Source organism: Culex pipiens, chromosome 1 (assembly GCF_016801865.2).
Source record: "Culex pipiens pallens isolate TS chromosome 1, TS_CPP_V2, whole genome shotgun sequence".
In the NCBI taxonomy this organism is placed as follows: domain Eukaryota; kingdom Metazoa; phylum Arthropoda; class Insecta; order Diptera; family Culicidae; genus Culex; species Culex pipiens.
The window spans coordinates 32,196,717-32,212,588 of record NC_068937.1 but is presented as its reverse complement, the minus strand read 5'-3'; the positions used below and the strand labels follow the sequence as shown (position 1 = coordinate 32,212,588).

Here is a 15,872-nt window from a genome sequence, read left to right as displayed (position 1 = left end):
CAATAGGATGAACTGTTCCAATGAACGAATGAACACGCGAGAAGACTATACTCTCGCAAAATAGAACTTTTCTCACATTTCTTTTCGTGAGGACTATCCTCTCGTTCTTTAACTTTGTGTGTGTGAAAATTGTTCGAGCTGGTTTCATAGCTGTAGATTACCTTTTGAAATTTCTTCCACCTGTTCAATAATTTCTTGTCACAAAACAATCCTGAATCAATGTTGGTTTTGGCCTATCTATGACTCTCATGGCAGGCACATCTACACAACCGAACACCATTTCATTGTTATTTTTATTAGCTGATTATTATTTTGTATAGGATGTTCACTTATACTTACTTTACTTTACTCATTTACAAAGTATCCCAAGCAAGCAAGTTGCACAGCAGTTCTTGCAACTGCAAATTGACTGAAAATTGGTTAATAATTGTTATTAGAAATATTGTTCAACAAGTTTGATTCTAGCAATTGTATAAATTAATCTTTAAAAAATCAAAAATCACATTTTCGGATATTTCGAACTTCAGTAAATCTATTTTCTAAATTAAGATTAAATTTTGTACTTCGCCAACATCCAGTTTCAAAATGTGTAGCATGTTTTTTTTCCTCCTGAGCATCCCTACGATTTTTTTTCCTAAAAATCTGTAACAGAAGCATCTCTTCCCAGCAGCATGACCAAAGCGCGCAGGAAATTAATATCAAAATTACGCTTCTCTCTCTCTCCCGGAGTCCTTCTTTTCCGTCTGTCTGGCTGATGCCTGCTCGCATATCGCATCAATTTTCCCACATGCGGCGGCGGTACGACCAGGAGGATGCGCCTTAACAAACATTTGCGCGCCACGGCAAGCTTAATTCAACAGGTGAGACTGCAGCAGCAGGCTTTAAATAACAGGTACACACAAAAAGATGCTGCTTGAACACGGGTTTGCTGAAAAATAAAAGGAAAAGAACAACTCGGCAATTCTTCATCCGAATCCGCGTGTGCGAGCTCATCTTCGGGAGCTGTTTTTTGTTGTTAACCCGGGCATGGTCTTCGGGTCTATAGGACCCAGTAGCACTATAAAAGTGATTGTAACTTTTGACCAAAAACACCTAGAGATCTGAAATTTTGTGACTTTGTGTAACTTATTAAGACACACATTCTGGCCAAAAATGAACTTCCGGTGGCCACCGGAAGTGCCCGCCAAAAAAAAACTGACACCAATGGTATTCCGGGTCTATAGGACCCAGAAATGTTTTCGGCTGCCAAAATTCGAGATTGTAACCGATTTTGGATGTCTTGACCTCGAATGAAAGGCTAGGATGTCTACTTTTTGAATCCGACCGGCAGAACCGGTTTTGGACACCGTGGCCACCGGGAACCTGCTATAACCGAAAAAAGTCCTTTTTGAGGCCCCTACTTTGAGGAACTGTATCTCCGAAACGATTGCACATAGCAGGTTGCTTCCGGTTGCATTCGACAGATAATAACCTGAATTTTAAGCCCCAGAAAAAATAATTGGTCCATAGTGGCCACCGGTTTCGGTAACCCGGAACTTCCGGAAAACTTAATTTTTGAAGTTTTTGACATAAAACCGTCACACGGACCAGTCTTTTGAAACGGATTATTTTGCTAATCATTGCAGAAGGATACTACATACTACCCCTGACTGTTTGGTATCGGTTCTGGCCAACTGTGGCCAATCCGGAACCGGTTCCAGGGGTACCCTAAACGGTTCCAATAATTGTCACGCTAGAAATCCGTCATGTTGCATATCAAACTTCATGAAATTGAAAGTTATGACGATCTGAGGTCATGCCGATGTCCTCTGACCCAACCTGGTCACTCCGCAACCGGTTACCGGTGGCCACTGAGGGACACTATCGGAATATGCAATGAACCCTATCATCCGACGTATCAAACTTCATGAAATTGAAAGTTATGACCATCTGAGGTCATGCTGATGTCCTCTGACCCAACCTGGTCACTCCGGAACCGGTTACCGGTGGCCACTGAGGGACACTATCGGAATATGCAATGAACCCTATCATCCGACGTATCAAACTTCATGAAATTGAAAGTTATGACCATCTGAGGTCATGCCGATGTCCTCTGACCCAACCTGGTCACTCCGGAACCGGTTACCGGTGGCCACTGAGGGACACTATCGGAATATGCAATGAACCCTATCATCCGACGTATCAAACTTCATGAAATTGAAAGTTATGACCATCTGAGGTCATGCCGATGTCCTCTGACCCAACCTGGTCACTCCGGAACCGGCTACCGGTGGCCACTGAGGGACACTATAGGAATACGCAAAGAACCCTATCATCCGACGTATCAAACTTCATGAAATTGAAAGTTATGACCATCTGAGGTCATGCTGATGTCCTCTGACCCAACCTGGTCACTCCGGAACCGGTTACCGGTGGCCACTGAGGGACACTATCGGAATATGCAATGAACCCTATCATCCGACGTATCAAACTTCATGAAATTGAAAGTTATGACCATCTGAGGTCATGCCGATGTCCTCTGACCCAACCTGGTCACTCCGCAACCGGTTACCGGTGGCCACTGAGGGACACTATCGGAATATGCAATGAACCCTATCATCCGACGTATCAAACTTCATGAAATTGAAAGTTATGACCATCTGAGGTCATGCTGATGTCCTCTGACCCAACCTGGTCACTCCGAAACCGGTTACCGGTGGCCACTGAGGGACACTATCGGAATATGCAATGAACCCTATCATCCGACGTATCAAACTTCATGAAATTGAAAGTTATGACCATCTGAGGTCATGCTGATGTCCTCTAACCCAACCTGGTCAGTCCGGAACCGGTTATTGGTGGCCACTGAGGGACACTATCGGAATATGCAATGAACCCTATCATCCGATGTATCAAACTTCATGAAATTGAAAGTTATGACCATCTGAGATCATGCCGGAAGACGAGGGGTCATAACTTTCAATTTCATGAAGTTTGATACGTCGGATGATAGGGTTCATTGCATATTCCGATAGTGTCCCTCAGTGGCTACCGGTAACTGGTTCCGGAGTGACCAGGTTGGGTCAGAGGACATCGGCATGACCTCAGATCGTCATAACTTTCAATTTCATGAAGTTTGATACATCGGATGATAGGGCTCATTGCATATTCCGATAGTGTTCCTCAGTGGCCACCGGTAGCCGGTTCCGGAGTGACCAGGTTGGGTCAGAGGGACATCAGCATGACCTCAGATGGTCATAACTTTCAATTTCATGAAGTTTGATACGTCGGATGATAGGGTTCATTGCATATTCCGATAGTGTCCCTCAGTGGCCACCGGTAACCGGTTCCGGAGTGGCCAGGTTGGGTCAGAGGACATCGGCATGACCTCAGATGGTCATAACTTTCAATTTCATGAAGTTTGATACGTCGGATGATAGGGTTCATTCCATATTCCGATAGTGTCCCTCAGTGGCCACCAGTAACCGGTTCCGGAGTGACCAGGTTGGGTCAGAGGACATCAGCATGACCTCAGATGGTCATAACTTTCAATTTCATGAAGTTTGATACGTCGGATGATAGGGTTCATTGCATATTCCGATAGTGTCCCTCAGTGGCCACCGGTAACCGGTTCCGGAGTGACCAGGTTGGGTCAGAGGACATCGGCATGACCTCAGATGGTCATAACTTTCAATTTCATGAAGTTTGATACGTCGGATGATAGGGTTCATTGCATATTCCGATAGTGTCCCTCAGTGGCCACCTGTAACCGGTTCCGGAGTGACCAGGTTGGGTCAGAGGACATCGGCATGACCTCAGATGGTCATAACTTTCAATTTCATGAAGTTTGATACGTCGGATGATAGGGTTCATTGCATATTCCGATAGTGTCCCTCAGTGGCCACCAGTAACCGGTTCCGGAGTGACCAGGTTGGGTCAGAGGACATCGGCATGACCTCAGATGGTCATAACTTTCAATTTCATGAAGTTTGATACGTCGGATGATAGGGTTCATTCCATATTCCGATAGTGTCCCTCAGTGGCCACCAGTAACCGGTTCCGGAGTGACCAGGTTGGGTCAGAGGACATCGGCATGACCTCAGATGGTCATAACTTTCAATTTCATGAAGTTTGATACGTCGGATGATAGGGTTCATTGCATATTCCGATAGTGTCCCTCAGTGGCCACCTGTAACCGGTTCCGGAGTGACCAGGTTGGGTCAGAGGACATCGGCATGACCTCAGATGGTCATAACTTTCAATTTCATGAAGTTTGATACGTCGGATGATAGGGTTCATTGCATATTCCGATAGTGTCCCTCAGTGGCCACCAGTAACCGGTTCCGGAGTGACCAGGTTGGGTCAGAGGACATCGGCATGACCTCAGATGGTCATAACTTTCAATTTCATGAAGTTTGATACGTCGGATGATAGGGTTCATTGTATATTCCGATAGTGTCCCTCAGTGGCCACCGGTAACCGGTTCCGGAGTGACCAGGTTGGGTCAGAGGACATCGGCATGACCTCAGATGGTCATAACTTTCAATTTCATGAAGTTTGATACGTCGGATGATAGGGTTCATTGCATATTCCGATAGTGTCCCTCAGTGGCCACCGGTAACCGGTTGCGGAGTGACCAGGTTGGGTCAGAGGACATCGGCATGACCTCAGAGGGTCATAATTTTCAATTTCATGAAGTTTGATATGCAACATGACGGATTTCTAGCGTGACAATTATTGGAACCGTTTAGGGTACCCCTGGAACCGGTTCCGGATTGGCCACAGTTGGCCAGAACCGATACCAAACAGTCAGGGGTAGTATGTAGTATCCTTCTGCAATGATTAGCAAAATAATCCGTTTCAAAAGACTGGTCCGTGTGACGGTTTTATGTCAAAAACTTCAAAAATTAAGTTTTCCGGAAGTTCCGGGTTACCGAAACCGGTGGCCACTATGGACCAATTATTTTTTCTGGGGCTTAAAATTCAGGTTATTATCTGTCGAATGCAACCGGAAGCAACCTGCTATGTGCAATCGTTTCGGAGATACAGTTCCTCAAAGTAGGGGCCTCAAAAAGGACTTTTTTCGGTTATAGCAGGTTCCCGGTGGCCACGGTGTCCAAAACCGGTTCTGCCGGTCGGATTCAAAAAGTAGACATCCTAGCCTTTCATTCGAGGTCAAGACATCCAAAATCGGTTACAATCTCGAATTTTGGCAGCCGAAAACATTTCTGGGTCCTATAGACCCGGAATACCATTCGTGTATGTAGAAAACGAAGACCATGGCCAGGTTAAAATTATGGTTGGGGTTCCAAAAAAAAATTTTTTTTTTGAAAATTTTAACTTGTTTAGAAAAAGATCAACTTTGATGACAATAAACACTAAATTTAATTAATTTGAAATAATTTTTAAGTAATTTCTAACAAAAAATCAGGACAACCCTTCCACCACTCTGTGTGACTGATGAGATGCACCGTGAAGCGTTGCTTTTAAAGTTTTTTCGTTCTCTCATCCGCGCAGAATGCATTCTTGTCCTCTTGGCGGCGGCGTCGCGACTGCAGTCTTGGGCTGCTGCAGCAGCAGCGCGTTAATGCACAAAATTGATAATAAATGTCTATAATTATTGCTGCATTTCTTCGGCGCGAGGTTCTCTGGAGAAGCTGCCGATCGAAGATTGAAGACAGAGAGAGACCGAGGTGCCCCTTTTAATGAAATCGTAATTTGTATAACAAAGTTGTTATTAAGGCAAATTGCCGGGTTCGTCGCCTGCGACCGGCGACGACGCGCGCGCAAGTCTTTCGGTCATTGGGAAGTGAAATGTGGACATTAGTGGGGGGGCTTATCTGCTGTTGAAGTGATATTTTCTCGATTGGTTTGTGGGTTTATTTAAATGGGTGCTACCGGAGGCAATTTGAGTGATAAGATTGCTTTTAGTAAAGAGAGAAGTTGTTAAATCTGTCTTTAGAAGAGTTTATTATTTATTACATTCAAAGAATACGATTTCAGATTCTAAGAAATGTTGGTACATTATTTTGCCATGAATGTAAACAAACGCACAATTATTAGACCATTTTCCAGATAAACCTCAGCCGCATTTGGTAATCCGACCTAAATCACTACCTCCAGCGCGTTCCGTACAAGGGAATAACCCTTACAACATAACCTAGTCCAAATCCAAACCAAATCCGCGCAGCAACTCCCTCACGAGATTTGTGCATGCAAAATGGCACCAAATTCACACGTCAATCATCTGCCCCAGACCGCGCGCGCAGATTTCTGTCCGAGACTCACACGACTCTCGAAATGGCGAAACTTCAACATCTCTATAGAGCCACAGCTGAGCTCGATCTTGGGTTGTATTCAAATCGAAACCACTCTCCCCCGCGGAAGGGAATGACACCCGGCCCAGACCGTTACCGTACCGCGTCTTCTAGGAGTTCTCAACTCGTCGGCGTTGAGCTAGCTTGTCCCAGTCGACCTCAATTTTGCAAAATTTAACTAAATTATACAACTGTTGTCAAGACTCCCCATTTCAAACATTTTTTTTCTGTTTTTGTACACCCGAATTCAGATCAAAATAGGCTTTGTCCAAACCTGAATTAAGGAGTAGGGTGTTATGTTACAGACATGACCAATATGACAAAACACGATACGGTACCGGTACTATCAAAAAAACCCCACAGAATGCAACAATCCAGCACACCCCCAACCCAATGCTGACAGATTCCCCTGCTGAAATCTCCCCAACCAAAGGGCAATCAGAATTCCGCACCTCTATTGAGACGTTAACGCGCCAAGTGTGAGATGCCTGTCCGGCGAGAACGTACAGCTGAATGCGCGGCACGACCGCCAGGTGTGGCCAGATGTCCTCCCGAAGAACGTCAAGATGCCGCCGCCGCCGCGGCTGATTAGTCGAAACTCTTTGAAGTTTTGCGCGGGAATCTTTTTTTGACAGTTCCAGCTGCTCGAAACAAAAAACGGCGCGTGATTTTTTCGAGCAGAATCGAGCATCATCTTCACTAGTTTGAAGAGCCCTTTAATTATGTAAACCATGTCGGAAGGCACCCATGGGGCTCAAGTCTTCGGCAGTTACCGCGTGGTGCTACCCGTTCCTAATTGGCAATAAATTGACGCAATGTAAACAACTATTATTGTGCGATTATAGGCTTGAAGCTGCGCGCACGCGGAAAAAAACGCATTGCTAAATTGCATTCGACGAGGTGCGTTTTCTTAAAACTTCGAGGACTTTTTGGGCGGTGGGGGTAACTTGGAAGGGGAGCGGTTGGAGGATTTCGCATAAATGAATAAAAACATAAATGAGCAGCAGCCTTTTGGAATGGTGCGGCGCTGATGCAGCTGCACGTTAAGACAATACGACGAGGTGTTTTGCCTCAAAGAAGGATTGAGAGGAGAGGGAGGGGAATGTGAGAAAATCGAGTGGAATTGTTGCCAGATGATGGATATCGATTTGCTGATTGTTCGGCAACTTTTTTGGTAATAAATTAAAACTTTTAAAAAATAAGCAAAACAATTTGAATGGGCTAATTTCAGTCTGTAAACAAAGAGCGCGTCTTGCTCTCTCCTAATGAAAACAAGCCCAAGAAACATTTAAGATTAGTAATATTGAATATATTCCCATTTTGAAATGTTGGTCTTTATTTGTCCGTGCTTCTGTATGGCTCAAAAGTTGCAGGTTTAAAAAAAGGATTTTGAGATATTGAAATTTCGCGAAGAAAGTCAATTTAAAAATTGGCCGAAAAAATCCGTTTGCCTATTTTTTTCAGAATGGTCCTTTTAATACCTAGAGCTTTGCCGAAGACTCCAAATCGATCAGAAAATTCCCCAAAAAAGTTTGGGTTTGATTCTGGGAGAATTGCTCAGAAGTCTTACATCCACAGTTTAAGACGAGCGGGTAATTCCTGGATATTTCCTAACACCTTCATCATTTATTAAAAATGTTGGGCCGCAGATTTATGACACTGCTGTTCAAATTTGAAAAATACGAAAAATGTTTTTTTGAATGGTTACATACACAGTATAAAAAATTAACCTTCCAAATTTACATTATTTTTAACTTTTTTTTTTTTTTTGTAACGGTTTTCGGCTTTCAGTCAAGTATAAGCAGCAAAAACAACTTTTTTGCACTATATCCGACGTTTAGATTATTTATTCAATCTTTTTCAAGGATCTGGAAGGTTTTTTGGTTTTTCCGTTAGTTGTTGTGTGTTTTTTTGTGTTGGGACATTACTTACGTGTACGTGGTTGTTTTGTTTGTCTATGTGTAGTTTGTTTAAAACTTTTTATAAAATGTCGGATTTGTGGGGTGGAGAATCTGTGAAAATTTTGGAGTTTGGACTATTGCTGATTCTTTTGGTCCGGAGTGTAACGGAAAATTTGTTTTTGGACTTACTGCATAGATGTCGTAATTTTGCGGTTCTCTTTTTGCCGGTGTCTGTTTGAACACAATTTTGTCGTTTGTTGTTTGGAGCTCTGTTTTGTGCACTTATTGTAATTTGGTCACTTACTGTTTTGGGTGGGAGGGTGTGTTTGTGTGTTTGTTATTGGAAATTAGAACTCGTCTAATTTTGTGTGGGGACGGAGCTAGTGTTTGTGTCTTTTTTTTTTGTTTTTTAAACTGTTTTAGTGTGTTAACAAGACCTGAGTAAACAGTGTTAAGCTGTTCGGTGTCGGTCCGTTTGTTTACTGTGTTGGGTGTGATTGCTATGTGCAGCATTTCGAGAATGGGCAAGGAGGATTCTGTGTTGTGTCTGTCAAGAATTTTTGTGTTTTCAAAGTTGAAATTGTGGTTTTGTTGTATGCAGTGATTAAGTAGCGCACATCGTAACGGCCATCCCCCTAGCCAAGCTGGACCATGTCATGGAAGTCTTCAACTCATACGATGAACACCTGCAATTCACCTACGAACTGGAAACTAACAACCGACTTCCATACCTGGATATGTTGTTAGTCCGCAAAGATGACCAAACTGTACGCACTGAATGGTACCAAAAACCCATTGCCAGTGGTCGCTTTCTGGACTACTGCTCCTTCCACCCCACCTACCAGAAGCTTAACACGGCTTCCAACCTCATCAACCGGATCAACACCTTCTCCACAAACCACACCGACCAGCAGAGAACCAAAATTATGGACGAACAGCTAAAAATCAACAACTACCCCAAATCACTTCGCAACCGCCTGATCAACCGCAGAAACTGCCGTCGGATCAACCTACCTGACCAAACAAATGCAACTCCGGACCTGCAACATACTTACCGCAGCATAGCATACTTCCCGGGTCTGACGGAGCAGATCAGAAAACACCTGAAAAAGGACTACATACCCATAAAACTGGCCACAAGAAACATAAAAACAACAAAAATGTTGTTCACACAAATGAAGGACACCACCCACAAAGAAGACCACAAAAACATCATCTACAGCATCCCATGCAACGACTGCAACCAACAATATGTAGGAATGACAACAAACAAACTCCGAACCAGATTATCCGGCCACAAATCCACAATCAACACACTGGAACGACTACGACAAGTAGGTACTCCTGACGACAATCTCCAACTAAGCATACTAAGTGAGCGCACGGCGCTACTTAATCACTGCATACAACAAAACCACAATTTCAACTTTGAAAACACAAAAATTCTTGACAGACACAACACAGAATCCTCCTTGCCCATTCTCGAAATGCTGCACATAGCAATCACACCCAACACAGTAAACAAACGGACCGACACCGAACAGCTTAACACTGTTTACTCAGGTCTTGTTAACACACTAAAACAGTTTAAAAAACAAAAAAAAAAAGACACAAACACTAGCTCCGTCCCCACACAAAATTAGACGAGTTCTAATTTCCAATAACAAACACACAAACACACCCTCCCACCCAAAACAGTAAGTGACCAAATTACAATAAGTGCACAAAACAGAGCTCCAAACAACAAACGACAAAATTGTGTTCAAACAGACACCGGCAAAAAGAGAACCGCAAAATTACGACATCTATGCAGTAAGTCCAAAAACAAATTTTCCGTTACACTCCGGACCAAAAGAATCAGCAATAGTCCAAACTCCAAAATTTTCACAGATTCTCCACCCCACAAATCCGACATTTTATAAAAAGTTTTAAACAAACTACACATAGACAAACAAAACAACCACGTACACGTAAGTAATGTCCCAACACAAAAAAACACACAACAACTAACGGAAAAACCAAAAAACCTTCCAGATCCTTGAAAAAGATTAAATAAATAATCGAAACGTCGGATATAGTGCAAAATAGTAGTTTATGCAACAAGTTGCAAAAAGAGGATTTTTTCAGCACGAGTCGTACATTTATCCAACGAGGTTCACCGAGTTGAATAAATACGACGAGTGCTGAAAAAATCAAGTTTTGCAACGAGTTCCATACAACATTTTTTGCAATTTCGCAAAACACCCATTGAGTGAAATTTTAAGTCGAATTTTCATGTATTTTGTCAATAAATCGTTTCAATCAAAAAAATGTTGAAAAGTGTTACTTTTCGAAACAAGTGCTGAAAAGTTCAACTTTTCAGCACCCATTTCAGTGTTGAAAAGTAGAACTTTTTAGCATTTATTTTGAAAAGTGTTGCTATTCGATTCTGTTATTTTTGGTACAGAAAAGTAGGCTATTTCGTCGTTCAAGAATGACAGGAAAAGTAAGTAGTTTCACGACGGAATTGCAAAAAAGTTGTTTTTGCTGCTTATACTTGACTGAAAGCCGAAAACCGTTACAAAATAACTACCATTATTTTTAACTGTATAAATTTAACAAACAAAACATTTTTTTTAATTTCAAGCCTGATTATCATAGTTTTGAGAAAAAAAAAATGATATTTTAACAGTTTTATTCAAAATCGTGTAATCTTTCAGATGAACCGAAAATATTCAGCACGTTATTCTAGAAATCTGCAAGCTATCCAGTTTCATCGCGAAACTTAAAGGAACCAATTTTGTACAAATTTAATTTTAATTTTTTATATTTTTAGATGAAATTTTCTATGACCAAAGAAGACATTTTACATCATTAGTTCGTCTCCATACCATTTTGGCAGCTTTATTAAAATATTCAAAAATGTGTGTCTTGCGCAAGGTTGTTAATCGATAAAACTATCGTCGATAATATTATCGTCTGACGATAATGATAATGGTTATCGTTATTTCGATAATTCAATCGCCGATAATGGACGATAACTCATTTTAAAATCTTTCTAAAATCGATTAATTCAACCATATCATGTTGAATTTTCAATACTTTCACTAATTGTTCACAAAATACCGTAATTTTTCGAAAATAATCAAATTTTCATAATTGCTATATGGGCATCAAACGAAGTGAAATTTTGTATTTTTCTTTCACTTTTTCAAAGTATTTTTGTTAAATACTAAAATTTTCACAATATACCGTATTTTTTCCAAAATACTCAAATTTTCATAATTTGCAATATGGGTATAAAACGAATCCAAATTGTGTATGATTTTTCAATCTATTCGAGTTTTTTTTAAATATAAAAAAACACAAATTACCGTATTTTTTCGAAAATACTCATGTTTTCAAAATAAACAATATGGGTATCATACGAAGCAAAATTTTGCATGCTTCATACATACATTCAAATTGTGTATGCTTCATTCATATCATACAAAATTGTGCGTTGTTTGATACCCATAAGGCCGGTACAAATATTTTTAAAAGTTTTTGTCACCCCCCCCCCCCCCCCCCCTTCAAAATTGGCCCGAAAAATCAGGGGGCAAAAAAAATATTTTTACAATAAACTTCAAAATTTTAATGAAAATTCAAGTGCAACCAGCTGAAATCAAATTAAAATACATTCTCCTGCGTTTAAAATCATTTTTAGCATGTTTGAGTTTGTTAAAAAATCTTAAGATTTTTTGAAAATTTTCGATGCAAAATCTTTTTTTTTCGATACAATTTTTGTTTTTGTCAGATCTTAGATTTTTTGAAAACTAATGATTGCAAAACAACTGAACTAGTGTAAAATGCATTTTAAAACACTTTTTTCATTTAAATGTGAAGACTATGGGTTGTTATTTAATTTTTTATATTTTTTTATTTTTTTGCCCCCCCCTTAACCTCGGCCAGGGCCGAGGGACAAAAACTTTTTTAAATATTTGCATCGGCCTAATGCATGTTTAAAAAAAATGTATTAAAAAAACAGCAATCTGTTAAAATTTTAGTATTTTCTAAAAAAAACTCTAATAATTTGAAAAAGCATACGAAATTTCAATTCATTTGATACCAATATTGCAAATTTTGAAAATTGGAGCATTTTCGAAAAAATACGGTAAATTGCTATTTTTAAAAAAAGCATTCCCATATTGCAAATTATGAAAATTTTAGTATTTTCGAAAAAAAACATATTTTGTGAAAGTTTTAGTATTTCACAAAAGTACTTCAATAAATTAGTAGAAACATTCAAAATTTCGCTTCATTTGATACCCATATAAAAAGCAATTATGAAAATTTGAATATTTTCGAAAAATACGATATTTTGTGAACAATTTTGAGCACATATTTATACTTTGAAACATACTAGATTTTCAAAAAATATAGTCTTAGCGAAAGTATTGAAAATTTAACATGATCTGGTTGAATAAATCGATTTTAGAAAGATTTAAAAAATAAGTTATCGTCCATTATCGGCTTACGGCTTTTCTGACTTATTCGGTGTCTTCGGCAATGTTGTATATATTGCATAAGACTTCTCAGAAAAATAACTACACTTTGAAAAACTTACAATTTTGTAATTGGATTTTTGACACAAAATATACAGCTATACAAAAAGATGGCATCCTTTCAGCCAGGGCACAAGTTGGTCGAAATGAATTTTACAGTGTTGTCAATTTTTCGAAAATATCATTTTAGGTGCCAAATTAAGTTAAGTTCTGTTCTCTGTAGAAGTCATGATCAAGCTTGACCATCTTCAACAACATTACTTTCGAAGAGAAGAGGTTATTTTAGGCATCTGTGCAAATTTTGAGCGAAATTGGTTGAGATTAACCCATTGATACCCGAGCCTGAAGTTGGCGAAAAAAATGTTTTTCATACAAAAACTTTTTAGGATCGAGTTTTACAGCTTTGGTATGTTCTTCAAAGTTGTAGAGCATTACATTTTCAATGAGAATTTCACTTTGGGGAATATTTTTATGGAGGTAGCGCACCCTGCAGACCAAACCGTAAGAAAATTGGGTTTTCCATACATTTTTCGATTTTTCCCATACAAGCTTCACCTTCGAGTATCAAAGGGTAAATGTTGACCGATTTTGCTCATATTTGGCCCAGAGTCCTAAAATAGCTCAAGGAACTATATTCAGCTTGTGGAGCGAGGTTTTGACAAAAAAGTCCCATATTTTGGGCACCCTACTGTCCAGTTGTTTTGCAATCATTATTTTCCAAAATACCTAAGTGCTGACGAAAATTTTTTTTTTTTTGCAAAAACAAAGTTTTTGCGGTGCTGTTCATTGAAATTATAAAATAATTCAACATATTTTTAATCCAGCTCAAACATGCTAAATATGATCATCAATGCAGAAAAATGCGCTTTTGATTGTTTTCAGCTAATTTTGAAAATTTTGAAGTTTTTTGAAAAAATATTTTTGCTACCCCCTAATTTTTCGGACCAATTTTGAAAGGGGAAGCGACATTAACTTTGAAAAATATTTGCAACGGCTTAACTAATGTTAAAAGAACAAAAATATCTGAGAAAATCTAATTCGATCAAACGGTGTTAAGGACCTTACCTTTTAATATATTATAATAAAGATAATTGAGAATACTTGGAATACTTATAGTTTTGTTTGCAGTAAATCATTTAAATGCTTATTAATGCTGGATTTCGTGACAACAATTATAAAAATAGATAAAAATAAATAAGACCTACAATTTCCTGGCAACACTGCTCTCACTGAACAAACCATAAAGCAACAGCAGCAGCAGCAGCCTCGATCGATTGATGCAAGAAAACTCAACTCTACCCCATGCTGGATGCTGTTGTAATACACCTCTAATAACGAAAAAAAAAAAAACGCAAAACGAACTATTACAAGGCACGCGGGATTAATATCTGCATGCGCACATCTCGTGGAACTCACCTCAACCCCCCCTCCTGCTCCCTCCTCACAAATGCGTGCCTTAATCCACGTCTTGATAGTGGCAGGGCCGCTCGGACGAACGGACAGACAGGTTGCAGGCTATACGCGCATTCTAATTCCCATAAATGGCCGTCCTCCACCGCCGTACGGCACGCTGGCAACCCTACCCGTGTGACAGTGTCGCCTGTCAATTTCCCCCCAGCCTGCCTAGAGGCTGAGCGCAGCTCGGCATTAGAACTGTCAGACCCCTTGGCTTTGACAGACGGGGGGTGTAGAGGTTCCGAGGGACACCCCGTCGGTCGTGTTTGATTGTTTTCCGCGTTTGGATCCGAAGGACGGCCGCGCGATTGGCGCTGTTTATAGAGATGTAAACGAGGTTCGATTTCAGATCTTCGGTGGGGGGGTTGGGTTGGTCGAGGGGGGTCCATAAATGCCTTCGGGGGACATTCACAACAACCTGACAGATCGTGGCGGAGGAATCGTCAGAGCGTTTATATTCAAATTTGAAAAGGTTACCGTAACGAAGCACGTCCAGAGGAGTAGGAGGGGTAGGGGAGCCTCTTTGGGACACATGTCATCTCATGGTGGTTGGCAGCTTTGTGTTTAAGGTGAGACAGGTTTTCGAAATATTCGCGAAAGTGGCAAATATGGTTTTGGCAAATGAGCCCGTGGAAGCTCACGGGTGTCAACCGAGGATTGCATATCCGGTGTCCGCACAACGCTAAGTGGCTCTCGCAAGACGGGGGACTCTATAAATGGCGTGAGCGCGCGGATTGACAGGAGTGAATTTGGGTGTATTGACACAACTGTCATGCAAAGTTGACGAGAAATGGATAATCATATGCAGCGAGCGCGTGCAGTGTGTTGCGGGCCGCCCAGTTCGGTGACACAAAGTGGATTAGCCTAATGAAGTTGACAGATTTGGAGTAATTTTGGTTGTTTTAGTTCACGAACAATTTTGGAGTTCGAAAATGCATTGACGTCTTTGTGCAACGCGTTGGAGATAATTTAGAGTTGAATTTAGAGTTGATTTAATTATTTACTTATTTTTCGTTTCGAGAAACATATTAATAAACTTTTCATTGTTGATCGAAGTGTTTCATTTGTCATATTACACACGAAAAACAGCAACAAAATTGTCAAAAACAATCTACAGAAAAAGGCTTGTTTAAAAAAAAATGTGAAATTTTACATCAGGAACTAGTGAAATTTTCATCAGTTTCTGATGAATTTCACATTTTTATGCATTTATTAGGTGAAATTACTCAAAAAAGGATATTCATTCAACAAAGTTGAATTTCTTGACTCATATCTTTAAAAAAATATTCTAGAATTAACAAAAACAGGATTTTTTTTAAATGTTGGTCAGTGCGGAATCGTAATTCAAATTTTGCTATTTCGATTGTCCGCTATTTCCAACGTATTCGACTTCAAAAACACACAAAGGTCTTATTTGAGTTCTTGCATCTTGCGTTTGGCAGCTCACCTGTTTTGTACTATTTTGTTACGACGAATGTATGACAAAAGGTCGAATGGACAAAGGCCGAAAGTAAACAAAAGGTTGAATGAACAAAACGTCGAACGGACAAAAAGGTGAAATTTTGTTAAGCTTTTATAATTAATATTTTCGATATAATTTTGAGATATGATTTTTTTTTTTAGTTTTCGAGGCAATTATTAAGGGATGTGACAAGTATTGCAATGGCCTAATAATTGACCTTTTTCAATAACGCTTA

At 40.0% G+C, this 15,872-nt stretch overlaps 1 protein-coding gene across 6 annotated transcripts in view; it reads left to right on the top strand.

Moving 5' to 3' along the window:
* LOC120419640 (longitudinals lacking protein, isoforms A/B/D/L) overlaps window positions 1-15,872 on the top strand; it is a 428,218-nt gene that overhangs the window by 352,203 nt on the left and 60,143 nt on the right. Inside the window, exon 1 of one of the 6 annotated variants that reach the window (XM_039582394.2) lies at window positions 14,592-14,744. The exons of the other annotated variants lie outside the window; for them this stretch is intronic. Coding sequence (XP_039438328.1) covers window positions 14,718-14,744 — 27 coding nt within the window. The 5' untranslated portion in view covers window positions 14,592-14,717. Of the gene's footprint in view, window positions 1-14,591; window positions 14,745-15,872 lie in introns of those variants that run through there. 6 annotated transcript variants of the gene reach the window in all.